The following is a 26,807-nucleotide window of genomic DNA, read 5'->3' as shown; positions in this document are numbered from 1 at the left end:
GGCCAAAGATTGATTTGCTTTATTTTGGTATCAACCTAGGTATCTCTATAAACAATAAGGCTATTTTACAACTTGAGTATTTCAACACATGCATTAATATTATGATCTCAGAACCACTGGACAGTGAATTTACACGGGCAAGAGTATATTTTCAGAAATTGAGCATTTTGCAATAGCCCAAGTCCCTACAAATCACTAATGACAAATCAATTACTGTTAGCCAAAAAAAAAAAAAAATTTCACTGTTTCATTGAATTAAGACTATTTCATTGACTTAAAATGCGTATTGTTGATTTATGCTTTTTGGATTGCTCTGAAAGAAAGATCTTTTCATTTTCATGAAAAGAATCAAATAAAACTTCAAAATAGAGAAGGTGATAAGTGATACCTTGTTACATATTTGTAGTAAGAATTTTTTTGTGTGTGTAGATCTATTAGAATTCAAGGAACACCAATGAATTTTCAATCAATAAGCACTGAGTTCATGTACTGACATAAAAGACATTAAACTAGGAGCTGTAATACTCTAAACATATACAATGACTATAACAAAGAATAACTTCCAAGAGAATTATAGATGCCTACTCCAACAAGGTTTAAAAATATTTTTATAATGCTCGGTTTAAAATAATCTATGAATGATTTTCTTATATAACACTTTTTTTTAATAAAACACTACTCTGTGCAGGACACCAAATGGTATGTCTATTGTAGCAGCTTGGCTAACGTATTTATTAAAAATGTAAGGACTTCTTTGTCAACAGTAATATGAGGTACACAATATTCGTTTAACTTTAAATACTACTCAAATATTTAGAACAAAAATTTCATTTGCAACATTATTTGTGGATATATTTCAAAAAACAAAATGTATATCAAATTAGTTAACATAGGGTTTTATGAACAAGATTTTATATACATGAGAATAGCAACATAAGAGTTTAAAAACAAAAATAGATATTTAAAAATAGTGATAACTACATTTTATGTTAATCTATTGAAAACTAAAAAGCTATGCTCCTTATAACTTAAACAAATCATTCTACTTGCTTCTGATTAAAGTTTAATATATTTAATGATAACTCTAACAAAAGGCACAGAAAAAGTAATTCTTAGAAAACTCTGCAGTTGTAAGTTGTAGCAAAGGACTTTTTGACAAGTTCTTCTCAGGAAACAAATTTTTGAATTGTATTATTATAACTTTTTACTTTGCAGAATATTCTCCATTATATACCACAAGCCCCAAATTTAATACCTACTTTAAAAAGGGCCTTGACTGATGATCTATATGAAAATCAGTTGCTTCTTTCCTACAAAATAATAAAAACAACAATAGTTAAGAATTATGTAAGGGAGTTCCCTTTGTGGTGCAGCAGAAACAAATCCAACTAATATGCATGAGGATGTCGGTTCAATCCCTGGCCTCACTCAGTGGGTTGGAGATCCGGCGTTGCCATGAGCTTTGGTATAGGTCGCAGATGTGGCTCAGATTCCACATTGCTGTGGCTGTGGGGTAGGCCGGCAGCTGTAGCTCTGATTAGACCCCTTCCCTGGGAACTTCCATATGCCTCAGGTGCAGCACTAAAAAGACAAAAATAAAAATAAAAATAAAAAATAAAGGAATTATGTAAGAAAATTATTTCAGCTTATTTTAATAAAATAAAGATGATATTTATTTGAACTGTATGTGAATTGATTAATTTCTGTTCAAATTCCTCAATTTTTTTTTGCTACTATGGACATCTATGTTAAGACATAAAAATTAAAATAAATATGAGGCAACATTTACTTTACTACTCATATTCCTATTTACTATCTTTCTTTTCAGTAGCATCTTTAACATTCTAAAAACAAAGTTTAGCATTTGACCAATAAGAATTATATTTTTTTTAATTTTTAATTTAAGTATAGTTGATTTACAATATCAATTTCTGCTGTACAACAGTGATTTATTTAAACATATATAGACATTATTTTTTATATTCCTTGCTATTACAGTTTATCTCAGGATATTGAATATAATTCCCTGTGCTATACAGAAGGATCTTGTTGTTTATCCATTCTATATGTAATAGTTTACATCTACTAACCTTCAACTCCCAGTCCATCTCTTCTCCACCACCCCTTCCCCCTTAGCAACCACAAGTCTGTTCTCTATATCTGTGAGTCTGTTTCTATTTTGGAGATATGTGGAATCTTAAAACTTGACACAAATGAACCTATAAGTGATTATCATACGGTATTTGTCTTTTTCTTTCTGGTAGTATTAGAATCTCTAGTTCCATCCATGTTACTGCAAATAGCATTATTTTCTTTTTTATGACTAAGTAGTATTCCATTGTGTGTATATAACAAATATTCTTTTTTTAAATTTTATTTTGTATTTCCATAATACATTATTTTTTTCCTATCGTACAGCATGGTGATCCAGTTATACATACATGCATACATTCTTTTTTCTCACATTATCATGCTCCATCATAAGTGACTAGATATAGTTCCCAGTGCTACACAAGAGGATCTCATTGCTAATCCATTCCAAAGGCAATAGTCTGCAGCTATTAAGCCCAAGCTCCCAATCCATCCTACTCCCTCCCCCTCCCCCTCGGCAACCACAAGTCTATTCTTTATGATTTTTTTTTCCCCTGTGGAAAGGTTCATTTCCTTTCCACATATAATTGTGCTGTATATTAGATTCCAGATATATCACATGGTATTTGTCTTTCTCTTTCTGACTTAGTTCACTCAGTATGAGAGTCTCTAGTTCCATCCATGCTGCTGCCAATGGCATTATTTTATTCTTTTTTATGGCTGAGTAGTATTCCATTGTGTATATATATCAAACATTCTTTAACCATTTATCTGTTGATGAACATTTAGGATGCTTCCATATGTTGGCTACTGTGAACAGTGCTGCTATGAAAATAGGAATGCATGTATATTTTTGAATTAGAGTTTTGTTCAGATATATACCCAGGAGTAGAATTCCTGGATAATATGGTAACTCTATTTTCTCAGGAACCTCCATACTGTTTGTTTATTTGTTTTTCTTCCAGAGAGGGGTTTATTTAAGACAGGCAAATAAAATGTATCGAGCTATTATCCTGTTGTAATTATTCCTGTATGGTCAACCAAATGAGACCTCTGCTTGAGGTAACAAAGGTTAAAATTGGCTTTCCAATATTTACCCAGGAGTTTGGAATTTCCAGGAACAGCAGTAGAACAAGAATGTTGTACTCATCATCTGTTCCCTTCTAACTACACGTGGTAACTGAATGATCTCTATATTTGGTCAATGGAAAATGTTTCTCCAAAGATGTGTCTGTCAACCTTTAGCTGTCAAGGAAATCCGCACTCAAAAGAAAAACCCATCATCGAACTAAGAATTATTTTTTTGTTACAATTATTTGTTTGTAAATGAGTTACATCAAAAACCACAAGGCTATCTTCAAATTCAAAATCTGTCACTTTTTTCCATAAGCTTTAAATTTGAGAAGTCAGGCTAGAATTTTAATTTAATAGTTGTCATTTTCTTTCTTAGACTGCTCCCAAAGAAAGACTATATACTTGGTGTTTTTTAGAACTGCGTGACAAATTATGCATATCAATGTATTGTTACTGGTTATTAATGTTTTAAAAACTAATGCTTGAACCGACATCATCAAAACAAGGGATAATAGGCAGATATTCAGAAATCTGAGTTTATTAAGGGCAATAGAGATTTAACTTTTAAATTTATATTCCCACAAATACAGAGCAAGGAAAGGATAACAGACTTTTAAACCAATTAGCTGAAAAGTCTAAATGACCTTTTAAATCAAATCAAGTGTCTCTTGAACTCAAACAGTTTTCTCAAAGGCTTTAAAATGAGTTCAATGAACATGGCAAGTATATTTCAAAATCAACTACTTTTTAAAATAAAGTATCTTCTAACAAAGGATTAAACTTCCAGGCTTAATAATTTAGTATATAATGTTTTAAGATACCAGGCTTAATAATTTAATATATAATGTTTTAAGATACCAAAGTCCTATTAAAAAATGAATTCACATAATAAGCTATATCAGGATACACTTTTATTCAAAACCAAGTGTTCCAAAATTTTCTCTTTGGCTATGAAGTGTTTATGAAAAAGTACACTATGCAAGTATAGAAAAAAAAACATTAATCCCAAGAAATGGAAAGGGAAGAAAATTCACCTTTCTAGAGCCTATTATATGCCAATATTAAATTATTATCCTCAAACAATATTTTAAAATAGGGATGATTGCCTTCATTTTACATATGAAAATAATGGAAATCTGTATGATTACATAACCTGTCCAGGTCAAAGTGCTAGTTAGGAAAGAAGGACAGGGAGATTTGAACCCAAATTTATGATTGCTTATGAACTTTCAGAAAAAAAAAAAAAAATTCTAGCCAGTAAGAATTCGAAAAAATGATATGGATATACTGTATTATAGCCTAAAATGAGGTAAAACAATGTCTGAAAAACTCATGTGGGAAGTACTTTAGAAGGGATAGCAGTAAGACTACTTATATCACCAATTCTAAAATTTTTCAACCCAACTTAACTACTAAAAAAGAAAAAATATCATGATTTTTAACATCAATGAAAATACTTAATTACTAAAAGTATTTTCCTTCTAACATAGTTATATTCCCATTCAAATCTAAAATTGAAACCAAGATGAGAGCTCATGAACTTTTATTTCTCATCGTTCTTATTTAATGCTTCCCTTAATAAGTTTAGATGGGGAGAAATAGGAACAAGTGCTTCACCACCTAGAGAAGTTTAGTTGTTGTTGTTCCATTTTGTTGTGTTGTGTTTTTATAGAGAAATTCACGATTCTTTCACAAAGATCTATTAAATTCTTTCATGAAAATTTTTACTTAGCCCCTACTCTGAATCAGGTGCTGATCTGAGAACTAGAAGTACAAAGTCAGATGGAACTCAGCAGCTGCCTTTCAGATACTGTCCTGATGGAGGAACAGACATGGAAGGAAATACATTTAGAGAAGATGTAAGCATTGGGAGCTACTCCTCTATGTGTCTCTGGCACTCCCAAAGTGTCCTGTTGGGTATGCCAAGAATACAAGGCCCCAGCTACTCTTTATCCCAACCATTTCTCAGAATTATGTTTATAGTGAGCAACTTTGAGGGATGAGGTCATGTCTCTTCAGTACAAAGAGCAGGCTTGTTTACTGCTTGTTAATGAAACAGTGGGTAACCCAAGTTCAGGGCTCCTCAGCTGTGATGCAATCAACTGTGTATACAACATCCACCAAGGCCCATATCTTATTATTCCCACGGGACATGAAGGCAAGGGGAACCAACAGAAACATGATGTTCATTCTGCTTGCTGAGCTACAATCAAGCTCTTTGTCTGACTCAGAATCTCACATCTTCCACTAGCATCCCTGAGAGATTTACAGACTAACTTATTAGCTTTTAAATTGGGTAAAATCTAAGACTCAATAGTAATAGTAATAGAAATGCATGAGATGCTATAAACAATTAAAAAAGCAGTTAAGTTTTCCTGGGCAACTTTATTGTGGAACGTCTGATGCCAAATTATCAAACACTGAAAGTGCAGAGACATTATTTAGTCTCATTAAAACTATTCAAAGTCATCTCTCCAGAATTCCGTCCTATTGCTTGCTATAATGGCAAGCATTCTCAATACATAGAGAAATGAGACAAATTTAACTACAGTTATAAAGGATCACGACCTTGGTTTCTGCTAAAAAGTACTACTACATTACTACCACTAATAACTAACATCTATATACACTTACTATGTACCACGATTTTTCAAAGCACTTTACATGTATTAAAACTTACATACGGAGTTCCTGTCATGGTGCAGCAGAAACGAATCCAACTAGAAACCATGAGTTTGCGGGTTCGATCCCTGGTCTCCCTCAGTGAGTTAAGGATCTGGCGTTGCCATGAGTTGTGATGTAGGCCGCAGGCACGGATTGGATCTGGCATTTTTGTGGCTCTGGTGTAGGCCTGCAGCTATAGCTCCAATTCGACCCCTAGCCTGGGAACCTCTGTATGCCGCGGGTGTAGCCCTAAAAAGACAAAAGACAAAAGACAAAAACAAACAAACAAACAAAACCCTCATGTAACCCCATAACAATTTTATGCTACAGGTGTTATTATAACCTCCACTTTGCAGATGAAGAAACTGAAGCACAGAGGGAAGTCATTCAGAGTCACACACCTAATAAATAGTGCAGTTACAAGGTATCTGGCTCTAGACTGTATGCTCTGAAATAGAAGACCCCTGCCTTTCTAGAATACATGTAAACTGGGAGATATCACACGGGGGAAAAAATTCAAGTTATGTTATTGTTGGGGTAAAACTGAGGATGTTTTAAGGTTTTTTGGGATCAGACTTATCAAAGCTGCACTGAATATCTACTTATATCCGTTGTATTTTCAGAGACAAAAAAGCAACTGTCCCATGGAATAGACAGCCAGGAACAGCAGTGAGAAGACACTTAACCAAAAAAAAAAAAAAAAAAAAAAAAAAAAAACAAACAAACATACACAAATCAGTGGAGTAACATAATACCAATGGGTCCAACCCTGCCTGTTAAGGCCCCTAAGTCTTATTTTTACCAAATAACTTTGAAAATACCTGGTCAGATAGAATGGCTTGTTTTTTCAGTTCAGTAAATAGGTATATCTACCAATTATACATATTGAGAGGAATGAAAACATTTCCAAACACATTACTTTTGAAAAAAAAAATTGGGGGCCAGATCCGCAGCATGTGGGAGCTCCTGGTCCAGGGATCGAACACGTGCCACAGCAGCAACCTGAGCCACAATGGTAACAACACTAGATCTCCAACACACTGACCACCAGAGAACTCCCTTGAAAATCTGGATAGTAATATTCCCTTGTCAAATAGAAATATTCTTTCATTTCTCCTACCATTTTTATACAATGTGCTAAACTTGCATAAGGAGAAGAAATTACAGTTATCAAACACTGGTGTTATAAAAGCAGATAGAGTTATGAAAGACAAACAGTTAATGTCTAATAGTAGCATAACCTGAAAACTACTTGCTTGTTATTCAAGCATTATTTATGCATCTGATTACCTGCTGCCTTATATTTTTTTTTTTAATTTTATTTTCCCACTGTACAGCAAGGGGGTCAGGTTATCCTTACATGTATACATTACAATTACAGTTTTTCCCCCACCATTTCTTCTGTTGCAACATGAGTATCTAGACATAGTTCTCAATGCTATTCAGCAGGATCTCCTTGTAAATCTATTCTACGTTGTGACTGATAAGCCCAAGCTCCCAATCCCTCCCACTCCCTCCCCCTCCCATCAGGCAACCACAAGTCTCTTCTCCAAGTCCATGATTTTCTTTTCTGAGGAGATGTTCATTTGTGCTGGATATTAGATTCCAGTTATAAGTGATATCATATGGTATTTGTCTTTGTCTTTCTGGCTCATTTCACTCAGTATGAGATTCTCTAGTTCCGTCCATGTTGCTGCAAATGGCATGATGTCATCCTTTTTTATGGCTGAGTAGTATTCCATCGTGTATATATACCACATCTTCCGAATCCAATCCTCTGTCGATGGACATTTGGATTGTTTCCATGTCCTGGCTATTGTGAATAGTGCTGCAATGAACATGCGGGTGCATGTGTCTCTTTTAAGTAGAGCTTTGTCCGGATAGATGCCCAAGAGTGGGATATATTTTCTCATTCTAACAAGATTACTACTCTATTCTTTGTCATTCTGTGGAAGTTAACTTTAAACAATGACATTAAAGATTTCTGTTTTTTTAAAAAAGGAACCAGACATTATGTAACTGAAAATGATCGAAATATTTACCTCGAAAGCGTCATCATTTTGAGTTTGGTTAGAGTAAATCCAGCTTTGTTTATTATTTCAATTATTTCTCCAGCTTTTGATACTGCATCTGGTTTAATCAGGGCTAGTGTTCTGTAAAGAAATAAAGAATATTTTAAAAATAAAGTTCAGCAGTTTTATTAATTCCAAAGCAGTGGTAGTTTCCTTAAAAACCCTAGATCAAACATCAAAGTGAATTATAAAGAGAAGTGTATTAATGGTCTCTTAAAAACTTATACAAAGGAAGGTTACTATTTTCCCCAAGGAAATCAAGATTAGGTACCCAATCCATAAAATAATAAAAGCTTAGAGGGAAACAAAGCTGAAATTGTTATTCTCAAAATGTCCATGTTAGAAAACACAGGAGTTTAAATTTTCTATTTCTTAGCATGTATTTTATGAGACGACAATTCTCTAAAAAGTTGCAATAAACACATGAGCTTGATTTTTGGTCTCTTAGATTTTTAACTTCTGTATGCCATGCAGTCAGTTCAGCACTGATTTGGAAATAATTATAAATTCTTCTATGAACACTTCATTTATAGCATGAATGCTGTACAAAAGAATTGAAGTGTCTTCTCACCTGACAATGTATACAGCTAGTGCCAACTTTTAAAAGTCACACTTTCCTCTAAGAGGGTAAGTCAGAGCTACTACATACTCTCCACTGTGAAGCCACAGAATTAATATATTTTTGAAGATGGAGATCACCTGAGTGCTCTCATTTTACTAACAAGGAAATGAGGCCCAGAAAGGTAATTTGCCAAGATCGTACAGCTGGTCTGTGCCATCTTCATAATAGAAGCCCCAGCTCACGAGACTCCCAGATCTGTGCGACTGCCACACCACAAATTATATTGCCATTAATATTAGTAACAGAGAACATAATCACAAATCCTCAAGACTAATAGTTGCAAATGCAAATAAAAATCAGATTAAGGGCAGGAATTCAATTTATATGGCATGCAAAATTTTAAAAAAATGCTGTCACTTTCCCTTCTTTACAAGTCTTCTGACACATTGGCATTAATTCAAAGCATCTATAAAAGGAGAATAATTGGCCTTTTCATAGTGGACTTTCTTCACCAATGAAACGAACTTAGCTAAGGATTAATGATGCAAATACCCTTACTGAAATTAGATATAACTTATGGCTGGCTGTTAAAACTTTTAATTAACAGAAGTTGTTCATCTTAGTCTGTTAGAGCTTGTAATAAATAGACTATATCTTTATTCCAAAGCAAGTGAGTCACTCAAAGCATTTTAAATGGCTTCACTGAAGACAATTAAAACTCATCACTTTTTTAGATCACATTATTTAAACATTATAAAGGCAAACCAACCCATGATTGTTTATGCTAAACTCTGGAAAAATCTTCCTGAACCATAGCTCTTAAAGAAAATATAAAACACATTAGCAGTGAACAAGAAGCAACATGAAAAATATAAAACTGACAGATTTTAGTTTAAAATGCAGTTTCATTTCTCTTGAAATGCCAACAAGAGACAAAGCATTGATTGCTATGATTGACTTTAAATAAGTTCCTGTCACATCTTCACTGCTTAATTGTTCATTAGAAGATAGTTAAAATGTATTTTGAAGGGAAAAGAGGCATTAGGAATCATACATATTATTTAAAAGTGAAGATATCACACAAAGAAAGTAAAGGACCACAAAAATATAATAGTGCTGCTCTTTTCTATTGCTGCATGACAAGCCACCCAAAATGTAGTGGCTGAAAACTACAACTTCAAGACTCTATAGATTGGCGGGGTAGTGGTTTCACCCGGGACTGGTCACACAGCTGCACTTGGAAGGTGATCAGCCTAGAAGAGGCGTCTTCCCTTGAGGCCTCAAGAAGGTAGAACAGGCAAGGCAACAGATTCTCCCTTAGTCTCCATAAAGAAATGCAGCCTTACCAACCTTGATCTTAGCCTAGTGAGATCTTTGTTGGACTTCTCATCTATAAAACTATAATAAATCTATATTGTTTAAGCATTTGAGCATGTGGTAACTTGTTATGACTTTTAGAAAGACCACAGAGGAGGGAAAAAAAACTGAGAAGCAAAATACCTCAACTAACAACAATAAAAAGACGAGAAAAAAAAAAAAACAGAAAAGAAAACAGTACAATAGTAGACATATGTCCAAAAATACTAATACGACACATGAAAATGCATGTTTACCAGTTTTACCAATGAAAACCTAAAGGTTTTCAGGTTGGATTTTTTTTAAAGAGCCACATGCTGTTTATAAGAAATACACGTAAAATATAACTTAACAAGGCTGAAAGTAGAGAGATAGCAAAAAGACCTTAATCAACCAAAAACAGATTATTGATCAAACCCATTTTTGGGAAAGATGGCTACTAAGTTCACCCACATCCTTTGGCAGTGGTCTCCTTCCACCTCCGAAGCTGTCAAGGGAGGCTGAGTACTTCTCACACCAACATCCCTCCGGTTCTCTGAAGCTGGGAAAGGTTCTCGGGTTTTATGAATTCATGTGATTAGACTGCAGCCATGGAAATGATCCAGAATAACTTCGCCATCTCAAGGCCTAAAATCATCAGCAAATCTGGAAAGTGTCTTTGTCATGTAAGGTAACAGTTGGGTTGCACCCTGGAGGCCTGCAAGCCTTGTAGCTGCCCAGCTACAAGGTAGAAGAAAGATCCTGGAGACAGTGACAGTGACATAAATTATTGGACAGGGGGATCTTACACAAAGGGTCCTGAAGCAGCACTCCACCAAATGCAGCAGGTGACTGGCAGAAACTTGGCAACAGTCTTCACTACTCTGGGGAGGAGACTATTTATACGGGAAGTTGACGCCCGGTGGGCTCATCAGTTATCAGGAGCTAATTAAGCCTAATAATTAAGAGGACTGGATAGTCATGTGAGTGAAGCAGAGACTGGTGGAGCAGGGGGAATATACAAAGAGCAAGAGAACAGCCATCCAAATGCCATAGCCATTGAGTAACATATTCATAGGTTCTAGAGATTAGAAACATCTTTGGACATTTTGGGGCAGCCATGATTCTACCTACTATACTCTTATGTTGGCTTCAAGTTTATATACTATTTCTCTAGTAGTTAGCTTTGAAACTTTTTCATAGTTATTTAACTGAAAATTCTTTTCTTTTTCCTTTGGCCACTCCTGGATCATGCAGAAGTTCCGGGCCAGGAATTGAACTGCACCACAGCAGTGGCCCAAGACACAGCAGTGAAAACACCAGATCCCTAACCTGCCAAACCACCAGGGAACTCCTAACTTAAAATTCTTAAAAGTTGTATAGTATCTTGACCCTTTAGAAATTTAGAACATTTGAGCTCCAGTATTCTCTCTTCCAACTTACATAGTTTCTCTGCTCTTCTGGACATTCAGTTTTTTGCCCTCATATTAGAGATTTTGGGGGGTGGGGAGTACAAGTGATATTTGCTTGGATTTACCTACGTTTCCTGGTAGTAAACAGAAGAAGAATCCTAATTTTCTCCTGAGAACTTAAATGCTGCTGTTGGAGCTATCATATCATCAACCTTGGACAGTGAGACCTTAGATAAGTAAAGATGAGAAAAAAATATGTGCGTGAATTTTTAGCATGGTCTGTGTAAATTAAACTAGGGTCTCATTGAATGCATTCCAGTGCCTTTTACAAACCCAACCTCAACTGCTCACCACTGTTCACCACCAACGAGGATGATATGTAAAGTAAATTGGTATTGAGGGAGTAGTTTCCCAAAGGTGAGAACTGTATTCATCTGGTCTCCTCTCCTGAGAAGGAGCCTTGATCTACTCAAAAATGTTAGGCCAAATGGCTTAAAGAAATAAAACTCCAAAGACACTGGGAACACATGTACCTTTGCTCCTCATGAGTAAAGCCACTTCTACTCCATTCCCAGGAAAGCGCTCCCTCCACTCCCTTTCATTGGCTCCTTCCTCCAACCCCTTCATTGGCTTCTCCCTCCACTTCCTTCATTGGTTTCTCCCTCCACCCCTTCACTGGCTCCTCCCTCCACCCCTTCATTGGCTCCTCCACAGATGGCTGCAATTCAGGGTTTCCCGTTGTATGTGGCCCGCCTATTCTCTCTCCAACCTGCAGGCCCTCAAGCAGGGCATGGTCTATAGCTCTTCTCCTGCTTCCACTTGGTTAGCTGTGCACCTGTATACAAGTCTACCCTTCTCTGGTACTCTCCCATACTCTGCCTTGAGGTAGACAGAAAACTCTGGGCAAGTGTGGTTTGCTCCAGAGATTTCTCTCTCCCTCAGGAGAGCCCCAAAGTCTAAACTGAGAAGGAGTGAGGACAAGGAGTGGGATGGAAAAGTAGGGAGAGGAACAAAACTTGAACCATTCTTAAAGGTAACCTATACCAAATGACCTAAATAAAACCAGTACTTTGTTTTGGTTTGCATCTGGTGCTTGTGTCAGTGCTTCAAGAGTTATTAATTTGGAGGGGAGAAGGGAGACTAACTGAGCTCAAGAGATGACAGGAAGCATGTATGGGCTGCTCTTATCTTCTGAGATGGCACGGACTATGTCTGTGGAGTATGTTTCTCCCAGAGCAACTCCTGCCTTTTAAGATAGACCACATTCTGTCTATGGAATGTGTATCTCTCACAATAAACCTACTTTTACTTTACTATGGCTCACTCTTGAACTCTTTCCTGTCTGAAACCAAGGAACCTCACCTGGCAGCCCTTACCAGGAACTTGGCCGAGATCTGGGACATGACCATCCTCTTGCATCCCATCTTCCTGCAACCTTTTTACAAAAAAAAAAAGAGGGAAGAGGTGGTCTTCTCTCCCTCTACTCTGATTATAACTTGTAGCCCACTTAATTCTCAGGACAGAGCCCTCTTGCCTGCCGATTTGTACCCTTCACAAGCATCCTATAGTAATAAATCTATTTCCTACCTAAAAAACAAAAACAAAACTTGTATGATGTCTTTACATTTGAACAATAGAACCATTAAGTATCAATTCATTACTAAGATTAAAATCAAATACTCATTGATAATTAACTATCCATTCAGTTTGGTGAGATTTATAAAAAAGAGAACAAATTAAAAATTAGTGAAGAGAGTATATCTTACATTAAGTTTTCTTAAAAGAAAAATCAATATAAGAAATAGTTTAAAAGAAGGGAGTGGGAGGAAACTCTCGGAGGTGATAGATAAATTTTATTCTTGAGTGCGGTAATGGTTTCATAGGTGTATACTTATCTCCAAACTCATGTGATAAATATCTACAGCTTTTTGTATGTCAATTATACCTCAATAAAGTGGCTTTTAAAAAAAAGTAAAAGGATAGACATGTGAGTCAAATGTCAGGTTTCTACAGTTAACAGGAATTAGAAAGCTGAGGCTAGTTTATGAACTAATTTGAATTCTATTTTTACCTGGATAAGTGCCTCAAAATTAGCAGATGGGCACCATGATGATCAACTTTACTCCTCCCTCTCACTAGGCTTTACTCCAGAAAGAAAGGAGTTGAGAATGATATATATGATAGGAATGTAATCAGCTCATACATTTTCCTTGACACCATATAAAACTGAGAGTTAGACTTAGTTATAATTATTACATTAAAGCTATTTCTATGGGACCATGATAGACCTGCATGCATTTTCTCCATATGCCTAATTTTTGGTCACTTAAATGAAATAGTACATGTTAAAAACTCTTGAATTCTGAAGAATTCTGTTTAAATCACCCAGACGGTTGCTGGATTTGTTAACCCACATGCAGTTAAGAAAGAATCAGAAGAGAAAATGGTGAAACAATTTTAAGTCAGTAAAAATATAATACTGCACATATTTTAATTAATTATATTTACAAAGCCCACATATTTAAAAGCTGTCTTTACATTCTTCTGTTCCTCCTATTATTAAATCAGTCAATTCAATAGTATTTACCAACATATTAATTAGAATTTTAACAGAAAGATAATGAGTTTTTTTAGAGTTAAACATGATAAGACTTATTCATTTCCCTTTACTTTATAATGGTGTGAATATGGCCAAGTTACTGAACTGTTCTGTAAAGTGGAATCAACATTTATTGTAGACAAATCAGAGTTAATAAATAGAAGTTATAATTGTTATAGCTATTATTATTTTATTTTGTTTGGGTCATATTATTAACCCTGTCTCCCTAATTCATTTATTTTTGCCAGTTTAAATGAAAATTTGTAGTCTTAAACTGAGATGCATATGAAAAGTGCATACCATAAGAATGGCATATAGCATGTACTCAAACAATAAAACTATACATACTTATTACTTGTAAGTAAAGGAACTGTGGTTAGTGTTTCGTTAATCCCATAGACTTTTACCAGTATATTTCATAACGATGTGATTCCTATTTATCTAACATTCCATTTTGGTTTTCCTTTTTTAGAGTTATCCTTTGGTTTTCCTTTTTTAGGAGTCATTCAACACCATGCTGATCCATCCACACCTGTGTAGTAATACCCACAATGAACATCAAGAATTATAAAGTGCTTATAAAGAAGTCTCATAAAAAATATTACTATGGGGGAGTTCCCATAATAGCTCAGCAGTTAATGAACCCGACTAGCATCCATGAGGATGCGGGTTCAATCCCTGGCCTCTCTCAGTGGGTTAAGAATCCTCTCTCAGTGGGTGAAGGTCACAGATGCGGCTCGGATCCCACATTGCTGTGGCTCTGGCATAGGCTGGCATCTACAGCTCCAACTGGACCCCTAGCTTGGGACCCCTAAGGGTCCGATTGGACCCCTAGGGTGTGGCCCTAAAAGAAAATAAAAAATAAAAAATAAAAAAAATATTACTATGGCGGAACTCAGATATTAGGTAATCTGCTAGTTATTTCAGTAGCAAACCTCAAAAAATAGTTTGACAGGTTTTTTCCTATAGAATTAAATAGTTTTTGGAGCTTTTTACACATGCAGCCTTAACTTCCACCAGTGATCCCTATTTTTTCATTACTGCAACAATCACTCCACAAATGCAATGAATCCAAATCAGCACAATACAATTTAATATAAACCACAGAAACCAGAGCAAAGAAAGATGAGCAAAGAATTAAAACTGCATTTCAAATGTAGTTCTTATTAGACTCACAAAGCTGCAAACTCATAAATGTACATTGGAAATTAAAATGTCATTTTAATAATAATAAAAATTGACATTCAGAAGAAAAACATGAGAAGTCTTTGTTTTCTGAATAGCCTGATTTTCAGTTACATCTCCAACTTGTTCTGTCTCTCTTCTCAATCAAAACTGAGGACAAGTCAGAAGAACAAACGTAGCTTTGACAAACGATGGAGAGAGAAGACGAGAGAGACACACAGAAGGAAGGCATCATGCTGCAGTTTCTCCACTTAACAGGAAGAGCCACAAGCAACTGGGGTGGGGAAGGGAAAAGGTAGGAGGCCACTCAGCCAGAAGCTCATCCTCCAAATACAATTTTCAACAATGTAAGTTCATTCAGTCAACAAATTTTTGTGGGGCATCCCCTGCGAATAATTTACTGTTTAAGGCATCACTACAGTGATCTCTAGGGGTGTAGTTATGATTTGAAGACAGATTGTTTCTCTGTATCATAATGTTTTTATATTTTCATAATACTCATACATCCTGTCTTCAATCGATCAATCACTATTTTTCAGACATCTATTATGTCTGTGGATAAAGCTCGAAAATAGAGAACATATATTACAATCTAGACAAAAACATCTTTGCCAACTAGATCAAAAATCTACATTTGAAAACAGGGAGGAAATGAAAAAAAAGGAAAGAGTAGGTAAGTTTCAAACTGTTATACGTTGATTCATTCAGCTAACATGGTGCTTGTAATTTGTGAGGAGATGTGCCCAGTGCCGCAGGAGACATAAAAATGAACTGAGACAGAAAGAAGGCCACCATTTTGCAAGTCCTCTCCATTCTCCTATGATTAAATCTTCCCATTCTTGATTCAGGCAGACACTGGGCTTTAATTTTGCCTCTACTCTGTGACCTTCGGTAAGTTACCTAATATCTCTAAGCCTCAACTTCTCCATCTGTAAAGTGGAGCGAATAATGATATTATTAACTTTTGTCTTAGGCTGTTGTGGGACTTAAATAAATGACTTGTGCAAATCATTTTAACACAATGCCTGACATAAAAATAGCTAACAGATATTAATGCTTATCATGTCTATTATTACTCTACCCCCACTAATCTTATACTTTTCCTCCTTCCTCTTCCTACATATTGCTACCATCCTAATTCAGACTATTTTACTATGTATATTTTAAAAATACTTTAACCACCAAGTCAGCCATGCAGAACAATGGGCTCCTCCCAGTACATAACATTTCACTGTACTTTTGTTCATTCTCATTCCTCTGACCAGCATTCCTCCAACTTGATCCATCCCTGGTAAAAATTCAGTCCATCTTTCATGATCCTGTCAAATATCCTCACAAAGTCTTTCCTATTCTTCTGCAAGAAACAGCTTTACTTTACTCTGAGTTTCTACTGAGCGTATGGTACTCATGACTACTCTTCTCAAGAGGCTAGTTATCCAATACACCAAAGACTTGGATTCTCAGTTCCCAATTAAAAGAATGATGAGGGTGTATAAAAGGTGTGCATCTTTTTCCTCTAGAAAATAATCAGTGTGCAAGATTATGGGCATCGTTTTTTACTTGAGTGAAGAACAAATCATAGAATTTGCTCCACAAAATTCTGAACATGTCATAACACTGAATTGGGTCACTGAAAAGTATCTCCACTGTAGAAACAGGATAGAAACAAGAAATTAGAATTTGGTACCAAGATATACATAATGATCTCAGAATTAAAAAAGAAAAAAGATTACATAATTGATTTCTTACTTTTCTTTCTTACTGCCCAGTTGACGAGCTGTATATTGATCCCCATAGTCAATTAGCACCAGTTGTCGAGAAAAGACATTCACTTTGTTGCCTATAAACAAATCTTCCAAGTGAAGGTCTTCATATTTGGTCCGCTTTAAAAAGGTGCGATGATTCTTTACATCATGCTGGAACCAAAAACACCACAATAAAGCAAATCAATATCAATAGAAAATGTTAATCTTATTATAAACTAGAAATAGTTCTTAATTCTGCTTTATTAAACATGTTACATTCTTTTTCGTTATTGCTACAAATACAAATCATAATTTCTGTTCTAATTTATGGGAGTTCCCTGGTGGCCTAGTCAGGACTCAGCACTTTTACCTCTGTGGCCTAGGTTCAATCCCTGGTCTGGGAAAGGAGATCCCACATCAAGTACCTGCATGCCATGGCCAAAAGGAAAACAAATTTATCCATTTCCTAGTCTAATCCAGTAATAACATAAAAAGTACACATTTAATACTTTTAAAAACCTTGAATAGAACGATTTATGTATTGCCAAACCATTGCCACAAATTGGTAGCTATGAAATCTGAAGAATTCCAAATTTCTCCTTTCTTGCCCATACAAGATCCAAATTACCAAACAGATCCACCTGCAAAAGGGGTTGTCAATGAAGGGACATAAAGTGGGACTCTTTGAGTTCAATCTTCTTCTATTTGGCTTTTCGTAGAGATAACAGTAATGAACAGCACTCAACAACGGTAACATATTTATGATCATGATCATCTTTGTCTATAGCCACTTGCTGATTATTGCTTAGTCCAAAACATGAATAATCCCACTTCAGTTTTCTAACTAAAAAAATAACTTCAGAGTTCCCAATGTGGTGCAGCAGAAACGAATCCGACTAATAACCATGAGGTTGCCGGTTTGATCACTGGCTTCGCTCAGCGGGTTAAGGATCTGGCCTTGCTGTGAGCTGTGGCATAGGTCGCAGAGGCGACTCGGATCCCATGTTGCTGAGGCTGTGGTGTAGGCCGGCAGCTGTAGCTCTGATTGGACCCCTAGCCTGGAAACCTCCATATGCCATGGGTGTGGCCCTAAAAAAAAAAAAAGAAAAAGAAAAATAATAATTTCTATTAAAAATAAAGGTACAAAAGTATCTTCTTATATTGGAATTACAATATCAAAATAAAAAGGATGTATTTTTAAAAGTAACTACAAAAAAGGCAATCCTTTTCCTCTCCCTAGCCCACCTTCATCCTGTTACCCGCTTTTAAGTGAAGAAAGGTTCATTTACCATTTCAACAGATCCATCCCCTGGGTAAAATAAAAGCTCATAACGTCGAAATAGTGAAGCATTTGGATCATACCACTCTGCAATGAAAACGAATCTTTCACTGTGATTCTGCAAAGAGAAGAATTTTAACATGAACATATAAAATATAAGGACTCAAAGTCATACAAATTTAAAGAATCAGTAAATATTTGCAACAAATCTGTTACTACTTATTATATTGAATAATTCTTGTCATACTGAATAGAATTTCAACAATATTACCAGCTATCAAAACACTCAGAAATATTCCTTCTAATTTCTTTTTAAATATCCTTAGATATCTCAAAGATGACATATGAGCTGCTTAATACTTCATGGCCATCCAACCATCCTGAGTAAAATGACAGTTTTTTAGAACATCAACTCCTGATCTGACTACTGTGATAGTTCAGTCCTTCTGAAAGCAAGTTTACACATAGGCAGATGATCAATAAACTAGCATGGGAAAAAAAAATTTCTGAGAGGCTACCCCTAAATTACATGAAGTGTTAACTGACCTAACTTTAAGAATCCAGTCGTATTAGAATATTGTTGTCATTCAATTATAGTAAGTATCTTTTCTCTCCTTAGTAATTTCACATGATAGTATCTTTTACAGAAATAGAGGGAGAATGTGCTAGTCTAGATCCTCCAAGAAGCAGACAAGATGCCAAGATGGGATTAAACATGCAAGAATTTTATTCCTGTAAAAGAAATTCTGTATGGAAAGTTGCTGCAAGGGAAAATAGGGAGGGATCCAGGGGAAGCTGGCAGACCACCATACGAATCTGACCTTGAGGGAAGGAGAGAGAGAAGGAAGGCTGGGTGAAATCCTCCTGGATTGCTAGACAGTCCAAGGAAGGTTCAGTAAGACCATCGGGGAGTGCTCAAGCCAAGAGCCCTCAGATAGTTCCTTGACTCCACAGAGGAGAAGCCTGCTTTAGTAACTCTGCTCCTCTCAGTCACCGAGTGAGCCCTGGGGGAGCATGTGCTAGGTAGAAAAGCAGCAGTAGATTTCAGAGCACAGTAGCTGAGGACCTTTGGTCATTTTGCTACCTCTAGCTGAAGATATGTGAGGTACATACAATGAAAACATAAGTCAAAGATTGGCCCTCTTCCCTCGTCTAGTGAAGGATTTCCCATCCTATGTTATTAATAATATCTTAGCCCTCAAAGATCCCTCATCAAGATAAGCAAATGAAGACACAGGAAGAAAATCTAAGTGTTTTGTTGCTAATTCTGGATTTAGAATTCGATTCTCTGGTTAGGGTATATGAATGGATTCCTTTCATGTTAATAATACACTTACAAATTCTAATAGTAGTATATCTAGTTATATTTATGATATATACTCATCAGCTACAATGTAGGTAGTTTTTAAGACACTCTTTTATTTTTTTCTCATAATCATCCAAAAAGAAACATTTTTTCACTTTTTTTTATATATAATGTTTTTTGGGTTTTTTTAATTATAACTGGTTTGGGAATTTCCAAAATGACACATTTAAACAATGCTTATTAGTCAAGAGAAAATAAAAATGAGATATACTATGACAAGCCTTTCTTCATTTACTATTTTCATTGATCCTTATAAATACAGTTTTTTTATTTTTATTCTTTCAATACAGGTTTTCAAAATGTAGGTTTCACTGTGCATTTTAGTATTGTACTCCCCTTTTAATAAATTTAAATATTAGTAGTTCATTAAAATTTTACTATCTATATTAAAATTTTTTTAATGTTTCTCACATTATTCTCCATCATGTCCCATCACAAGTGACTAGATATAGTTCCCTGTGCAGGAACCCATCACTTATCCATTCTAAATATAATAGTTTGCATCTACTAACCCCAAACTCCCAGTCCATCCCACTCCCTCCCCCTTCCCCTTGGCAATCACAAGTCTGTATTCTATGTCCATGAGTTTGTTTCTCTTCTATGGAAAGATTCATTTGTGCCATATATTAGATTCCAGATATAAGTGATATGTGGTATTTGTCTTTCTGACTTACTTAGTATGAGAGTCTCTAGTTCTATCCATGTTGCTGCAGATGGCACTATTTTGCTCTTTTTTATGGAATTTGCTCAAAAATATCATTGAAATATTGCCTTCACTAAAATAAATAATATATGAGATGGATGAAATGGTGAGACATCTAAGCGAAGGTAAAAGGAGCTCCCATGGTGGCACAGTGGAAACAAATCCGACCAGGAACCATGAGGTTGCAGGTTCGATCCTTGGCCTTGCTCAGTGGGTTAAGGATCTGGCATTGCTGTGGCTCTGGTGTAGGCCAGTGACAACAGCTCCAATTAAATCCCTAGCCTGGGAACTTCCATATGCCGCGGGTGAGGTCTTAAAAAAGACAAAAGACAAAAATAATAATAATAAAAGGGCAAAGAGAGTGAAGCAAATGAAAAACCAATGAAATCTGGCACTTCCAGTTTTCCAGGCAGCTTAACCATAAAATCTGCCAATCACCCTTTAATTCTGAGGCAGACAGAAGAATTTCTCATGATTGGTTATCCAGAAAATAATATAAAGATGATAAACTGAGGAATTACTATTCTAGTTGACAATGTAGCTTATAGCAAATCAATGCTACTATCCAAGAACAACTAGAGAAGTGAGATATTTTTAAAAATCTGTTTGATGACCTTGGAGAGCATTTGAAGCAGCCAGATTTGATGATCTAGATTAAGAAAGACTAGATCTCACTGAGGTTAGCATGGCATTCGTCACGTTGCTTTTACATGAGACTCAAGCTGAATGAGAGACTGAGAAGCTCAAGAAGCTGGTAGAGGAAGGCTTCCAAAAGGCAGAGAAGCCAACAGAGCTTTTGACAAAGTCATAAGGATAAGTAGACAAAAGCTATAATTTGGTCCCACCAAAGAAGCCAGCACTTTAGGGGCAAAGATCCCAGAGAAAAGGAAACAATAGCAATATGAGCTCAAACCTGTTTTTGTTCAATGGAGCATTCAGTATTCTCACAGTGCTGGGGAGAGGGGGAGAGAAAAACAAGAATTCAAACACACCAAAGAGGAGATCCTTGGAAAACTGTTTAGCCTTTCCATTGTGACTCTTGGAGTATTATACTCCAAGAGCATGGGTAAACTAAAGGTAAACTGATCCTTACAAAATTTCAAACAAGTGTTCAATTGAGTGAATTGTATTCACTCAACAGCTTCGTCCTTGATCACACCAAAGTGATACTTCCACCACTCTAGCCCTCTGCATCTCCAGAAATGGCAACACAGCTTTTCATAACCAATGTCAAGCGTTCAAAGGTAACTAAAAAGAAGACCAAAGAAGACGACCAAGAGAAAAAAAACACAATAGAAATAAATCCAGGAATATTCTAGTTATCATCTGACAAAGGCTTCAGAATAACATGATAGATATAAAAAATATAAGCCAATTTAATAATTTCACCAGAGAGCCAGAATATTTATTTTTAATCATTCAGAAATTGAAGAATGAAAATTGACAACATAACATTCTATAACTAGCAACATTACCCTTCAAAAGATGAATATGAAATGAAGATATTTTCATACAAGCAAAAACAGAGAATTTATTGCCAGTGTACCTGCATTAAAAGAAATTCTAGGGGATTCCCACCATGGCTCAGTGGTAATGAACCTGACCAGTTCATAAGGATGAGGCTTTGATCCCTGTCCTTGCTCAGTGGCTTAAGGATCTGGGGCTGCCATGAGCTATGACGTAGGCCCAGCAGCTGTAGCTCCGATTTGACCCCTGGCCTGGGAACTTCCATATGCCATGAGTGCAGCCCCAAAAAGAAAAAAAATAAAGAAAAGAAAAGAAAAAAAGAAAAAGAAATTCTAAAGGGAGTTCTGAAGGAAAAAAGGAAAATGATACCAGATGATCAAAGGAATAGAAGAAAGTACTAAAAAAAAAAAAAAAAAAAAAAATGGAGATGTAAAATGTGGGTAAATCTAAATAAATAATGTAATACAAAATAATAATAATGTCTTGTGGGATACAAAACAAGTAGAATTTGAATGCAGGCCAGTAAGAATATAAAGGGTGCGAGGGAAAACGACAGTCTGAATTATGTGAAACCAAAGTATCTCCTATATCAGTTGCTCCACCTGTTCTCTAATTCCAATGAACATCAGTGAAGAGAATGTCTCTTAAGAAAACAGGCAAACAAACTAAAGATGTTCTGTTCAATTTTTCACCCTCTGTTCTATTAGAATGACTTTTCTTCATCTCTTACTTCTCAGACAAGAGAAAAACAATTCCCAAAGTGTTTAATAAATCAGTGCCATTCAAACTTTAAGAAATTAAAAACTATTAATTTTGACTATAACAACAATAATTTTTAAAGTATCTACTAAGTAGCAATTATTTCATTTCATTCTCACAACAATGTAGGGTGACAGAAATAGGGATGCTACTTCATAGACAAGGACAGCAAAGCTCAGAAAATTTGAACACTGGTCCAAGGTTAAACAGCAAAGAAAGAAGTAAGTCAGAACTCAAACTTTGGTCCCTCAAACTTTGCAAAGCTAATGTTTTGTCCTGTTAAACAGCAATGCCTATGTAAAATGATACAAAAGTCATTCAGTGAGCCTAAACTAATGATGAACTGAGTTATTTAACTATCTAAGTTAAATAATTCTATACAGGATCAAGTTTTATCATCTTTAATAATCATGTAGGAGAAAGGGAATGGATTATTACAAAATGGGATAAGGAAATCAGGTTGATCCCTGTGATATCAAACATATTTAACAAAATATCTCTCTGCAATTATATCCCAATTCAAGAATCTTAAGAAATCAAGAGTCAGTGAAGTGTGGTTTAAGATGCTAATTTTTCTTCTTTATGGCCGCACCCACAACATATGAAGGTTCTTGGGTCAGGGAGCAAATCTGAGCCAGAGATGCAGCCGAGGCTACAGTTGCAGCAATACTGGATCCTTAACCCACCATTCCACGCCAAGGATCAAACCCATCCCACCACAGAAACAATCTGGCATCCTTAACCAGCTGCGCCATGGCAGGAATTGCAAGATGCCAAAATTCTTTTATAAAGCTGATGTTATTTAGGAAATTACAGAAAGTATATATTGTATTGCCCATAAGTTGCTGCTTTGAAACCATTTTCACTGTGAGCTCTAGATATTCTAATATAATCATCACCTCTTTAAAAAAATAAAATAAAAACAATTACTTTTTATTGTAAAAGAAAAAAAGTAAATTGATACCAGAGGTCACGCTTTTGGGGAGAAGAAATAGAGTTGTATTAACTTTAAAATCCCATCAAAAACCAACAACCTGGGGTTCCTGTCGTGACGCCGTGGTTACCGGATCCGACTAGGAACCATGAGGCTGTGGGTTCGATCCCTGGCCTTGCTCAGTAGGTTAAGGATCTGGCGTTGCCATGAGCTGTGGTGTAGGTCACAGACGTGGCTTGGATCCTGCATTGCTGTGGCTCTGGTGTAGGCTGGTGGCTACAGCTCCAATTAGACCCCTAGCCTGGGAACCTCCATATGCCGCAGGAGTGACCCTAGAAAAGGCAAAAAGACAAAAAAAAAAAAAAAAAAAAAAAACCAACAACCCAATGAGGTTTGAAGGAACAGTTTGTCACACTAGAAATCAGTTAAATAAATCTCTGATAAATAACCATCACACCAAAAAGATAATAACAATGACCACAAGATTTCAAAAATGCCTAGGCTCTTGGTTCTGACCTCTTTGAGTTCTGACATACAGTTTCACAGGAGCACCCACAGGCAAAAAAAAAAAAAATATTTCATACTCTCTCAAAAAATTAGCCCATACCTGCATTTACAGCTGTAATTTACCTCGATGAATGAAATTTGCTTAAAACAACCTAAGAAAAATAATGTAACTTCTATTTACGGAAGAAACTAACTCACAAGCAAGTACTGTTTCCTCTATTAAAAAAAGGCTTATCATGCCAAGTACAGTCTGTATTCAAGGATTTAACCTTAACTTTCTTATTTACCTTTGCAGTAGAAACTCTGGTTATATCCTAGAAATAAATGATATCTAGATATGTAACAGCAGGACATCTGGACTTGGCAGAGAACAATAGTACATCTGACCATTCCATTTAGGCTGGGCTTTCAACTAGCTGTCTGACTACACACACACACACACACACACACACACACACACACACACACGCCTAGACCAAAGTCATCTTTGAAATTTTAAGAATTTTACTTTTCATCTAAGCCAAGCCAAATCTAACAAGAACTTGATTCTTTTTATTTTCAATGATATCAGCACTGAATATCATTTTGTTCAAGCATTTCATTTTATGGATAAAGAAACTGAGGCCCAAAAAATATAAATGATTCACATAAAGTCACAGAACTAGTTAATGACTGAGCTAAAACTGGAAACTCCACTTGCTGTGACTCAGATCTCTCCATAACAGTGGGCTTCCGGGGCCAACTCAGGAGGGAGAAACACTTGAGCTGCTCGAGCAAACACCTCCAGTTTTCTGCAACAGATCTTCTGATGAGAATGTCACTGCCTAGATGATTACAGGTACAATAAAGATTTCCATTTCTGTCATAAATACCATTATGCAGAACATTTAAAGATTACACTGTAGCAAAAAGAGAACTTTTTCCTATAGAAGCCAAATCATTTTCCTTCTCCTAAACATTTCCAATATAATTTATACATGATAAAAGTGTATCCCCCACATTCAAACACATTTTGTTTCAATTTTGTAAATAATCACTGATGTGCCATCTAACTTTTTTAATGATGTAAGCAGACATCCACATGACGGGTTCAGAACACACTGCCCCCAAAATATGACAACTTGGCGCATTAAGTATTTTAAGCTGAAAGAGTTTGAAAAAATGACAGAAGCACAAAAGTCACTTTGACCTTCACCCAACCCTTCTTCCCTGAAATAGGTCATAAAACCCTCATGTGAGAGGTGTCCTCCCTATACCCAAAAGGCAGCATCCTTATCTTTGAAAACAGAGGGACACAGAGAAAAATCCCAACAAACAGGCTTTGCTATGTTCCCCCTAGTTTACCACACTTCCCTCCTACTCTAACTTTTTAATCATATTCCTCCACAACTTCCAGTCTTCATCAGGCCTCGCATAAAAATGCTCAAATCTGTTTCTTCAGGTCCTCATTTCCTGATGAAAGCACCCATGTCATCCCAAACTGATATTAAATAAATGTGTATGCTTGTCACCTGTTAATCTGTCTTTGGTGGTTTTTTCTTGGTTTTGGTTTTCTTTGTTTGCTTTTTAGGGTCACACTTGTGACATATGGAAGTTCCTAGGCTAGAGGTCAAATCTGAGATGCAGCTGTCAGCCACAGCTACAGCCATAGCAGCACCCAGATCTGAGCCTCATCTGTGACCTATGCTGCAGCTTGTAGCAATGCCAGATATTTTTAAAGATTTTTATTTAAGTATTTCAGCCATTTTGAGTTTATTTTGGTGCATGGTATGAGGGTGTGTTCTAGTTTCATTGCTTTGCATGCAGCTGTCCAGGTTTCCCAGCAATGCTTGCTGAATAGACTTTCTTTTTCCCATTTTATGTTCTTGCCTCCCTTGTCAAACATTAATTGACCATAGGTGTCAGGGTTTATTTCTGGGTTCTCTATTCTGTTCCATTAGTCTGTCTGTCTGTTTTGATACCAGTACCCATCAAACTCCTAGAAGAGAACATAGGCAAAACACTCTCTGACATCAACATCATGAATATTTTCTCAGGTCAGTCTCCCAAAGCAACAGAAATAAGAGCAAAAATAAACCAATGGGACCTAATCAAACTGACAAGCTTTTGCACAGCAAAGGAAACCAAAAAGAAAACAAAAAGACAACTTTCAGAATGGGAGAAAATAGTTTCAAATGATGCAACTGACAAGGGCTTAATCTCTAGAATATATAAGCAACTTATACAACTCAACAGCAAAAAAAGCCAATCAACCAATGGAAAAAGGGCAAAAGACCTGAATAAACTGTTCTCTAAGGAAGATATACAGATGGCCAACAAACACATGAAACAATGCTCACCATCGCTGACTATAAGAGAAATGCAAATCAAAACTACCATGAGATACCACCTCACACCAGTCAGAATGGACATCATGAATAAATCCACAAATAACAAGTGCTGGAGGGGCTGTGGAGAAAAGGGAACCCTCCTGCACTGTTGGTGGGAATGTCAACTGGTACAGCCACTATGGAGAACAGTTTGGAGATACCTTAGAAAGCTATACATAGAACTTCCATATGACCCCACAATCCCACTCTTGGGCATCTATCCAGACAAAACTCTACTTAAAAGAGACACATGCACCCGCATGTTCATTGCAGCACTATTCACAATAGCCAGGACATGGAAACAACCCAAATGTCCATCAACAGATGATTGGATTCAGAAGAGGTGGTATATATACACAATGGAATACTACTCAGCCATAAAAAAGAATGACATAATGCCATTTGCAGCAACATGGACGGAACTAGAGACTCTCATACTGAGTGAAATGAGTCAGAAAGACAAAGACAAATACCATATGATATCACTTATAACTGGAATCTAATATCCAGCACAAATGAACATCTCCACAGAGAAGAAAATCATGGATTTGGAGAATAGAGTTGTGGCTGCCTGGGGGGAGAGGGAGGGAGTGGGAGGGATCAGGAGTTTGGGGTTATCAGATACAACTTAGAATAGATTTACAAGGAGATCCTGCTGAGTAGCATTGAGAACTATGTCTAGAT

General features: G+C 36.1%; 1 protein-coding gene across 4 annotated transcripts in view; it reads right to left on the bottom strand.

Annotated features, from left to right (window-relative positions):
• Positions 1–26,807, bottom strand: part of NME7 (NME/NM23 family member 7) — a 272,370-nt gene that overhangs the window by 199,521 nt on the left and 46,042 nt on the right. For all 4 annotated transcript variants that reach the window (XM_021089439.1, XM_021089441.1, XM_021089440.1 and 1 more), the window contains 4 exons: positions 18,029–18,136; positions 16,744–16,910; positions 7,872–7,982; positions 1,260–1,310 (listed from right to left, as the gene is read on the bottom strand). In XM_021089439.1, coding sequence (XP_020945098.1) covers positions 1,260–1,310; positions 7,872–7,982; positions 16,744–16,910; positions 18,029–18,136 — 437 coding nt within the window. The remainder of the gene's footprint in view (positions 1–1,259; positions 1,311–7,871; positions 7,983–16,743; positions 16,911–18,028; positions 18,137–26,807) is intronic.

The sequence above is a fragment of the Sus scrofa genome, chromosome 4, assembly GCF_000003025.6.
Source record: "Sus scrofa isolate TJ Tabasco breed Duroc chromosome 4, Sscrofa11.1, whole genome shotgun sequence".
NCBI lineage: Eukaryota > Metazoa > Chordata > Mammalia > Artiodactyla > Suidae > Sus > Sus scrofa.
The sequence above is the reverse complement of the archived record's forward strand: the minus strand, read 5'-3'. Positions and strand labels throughout refer to the sequence as shown.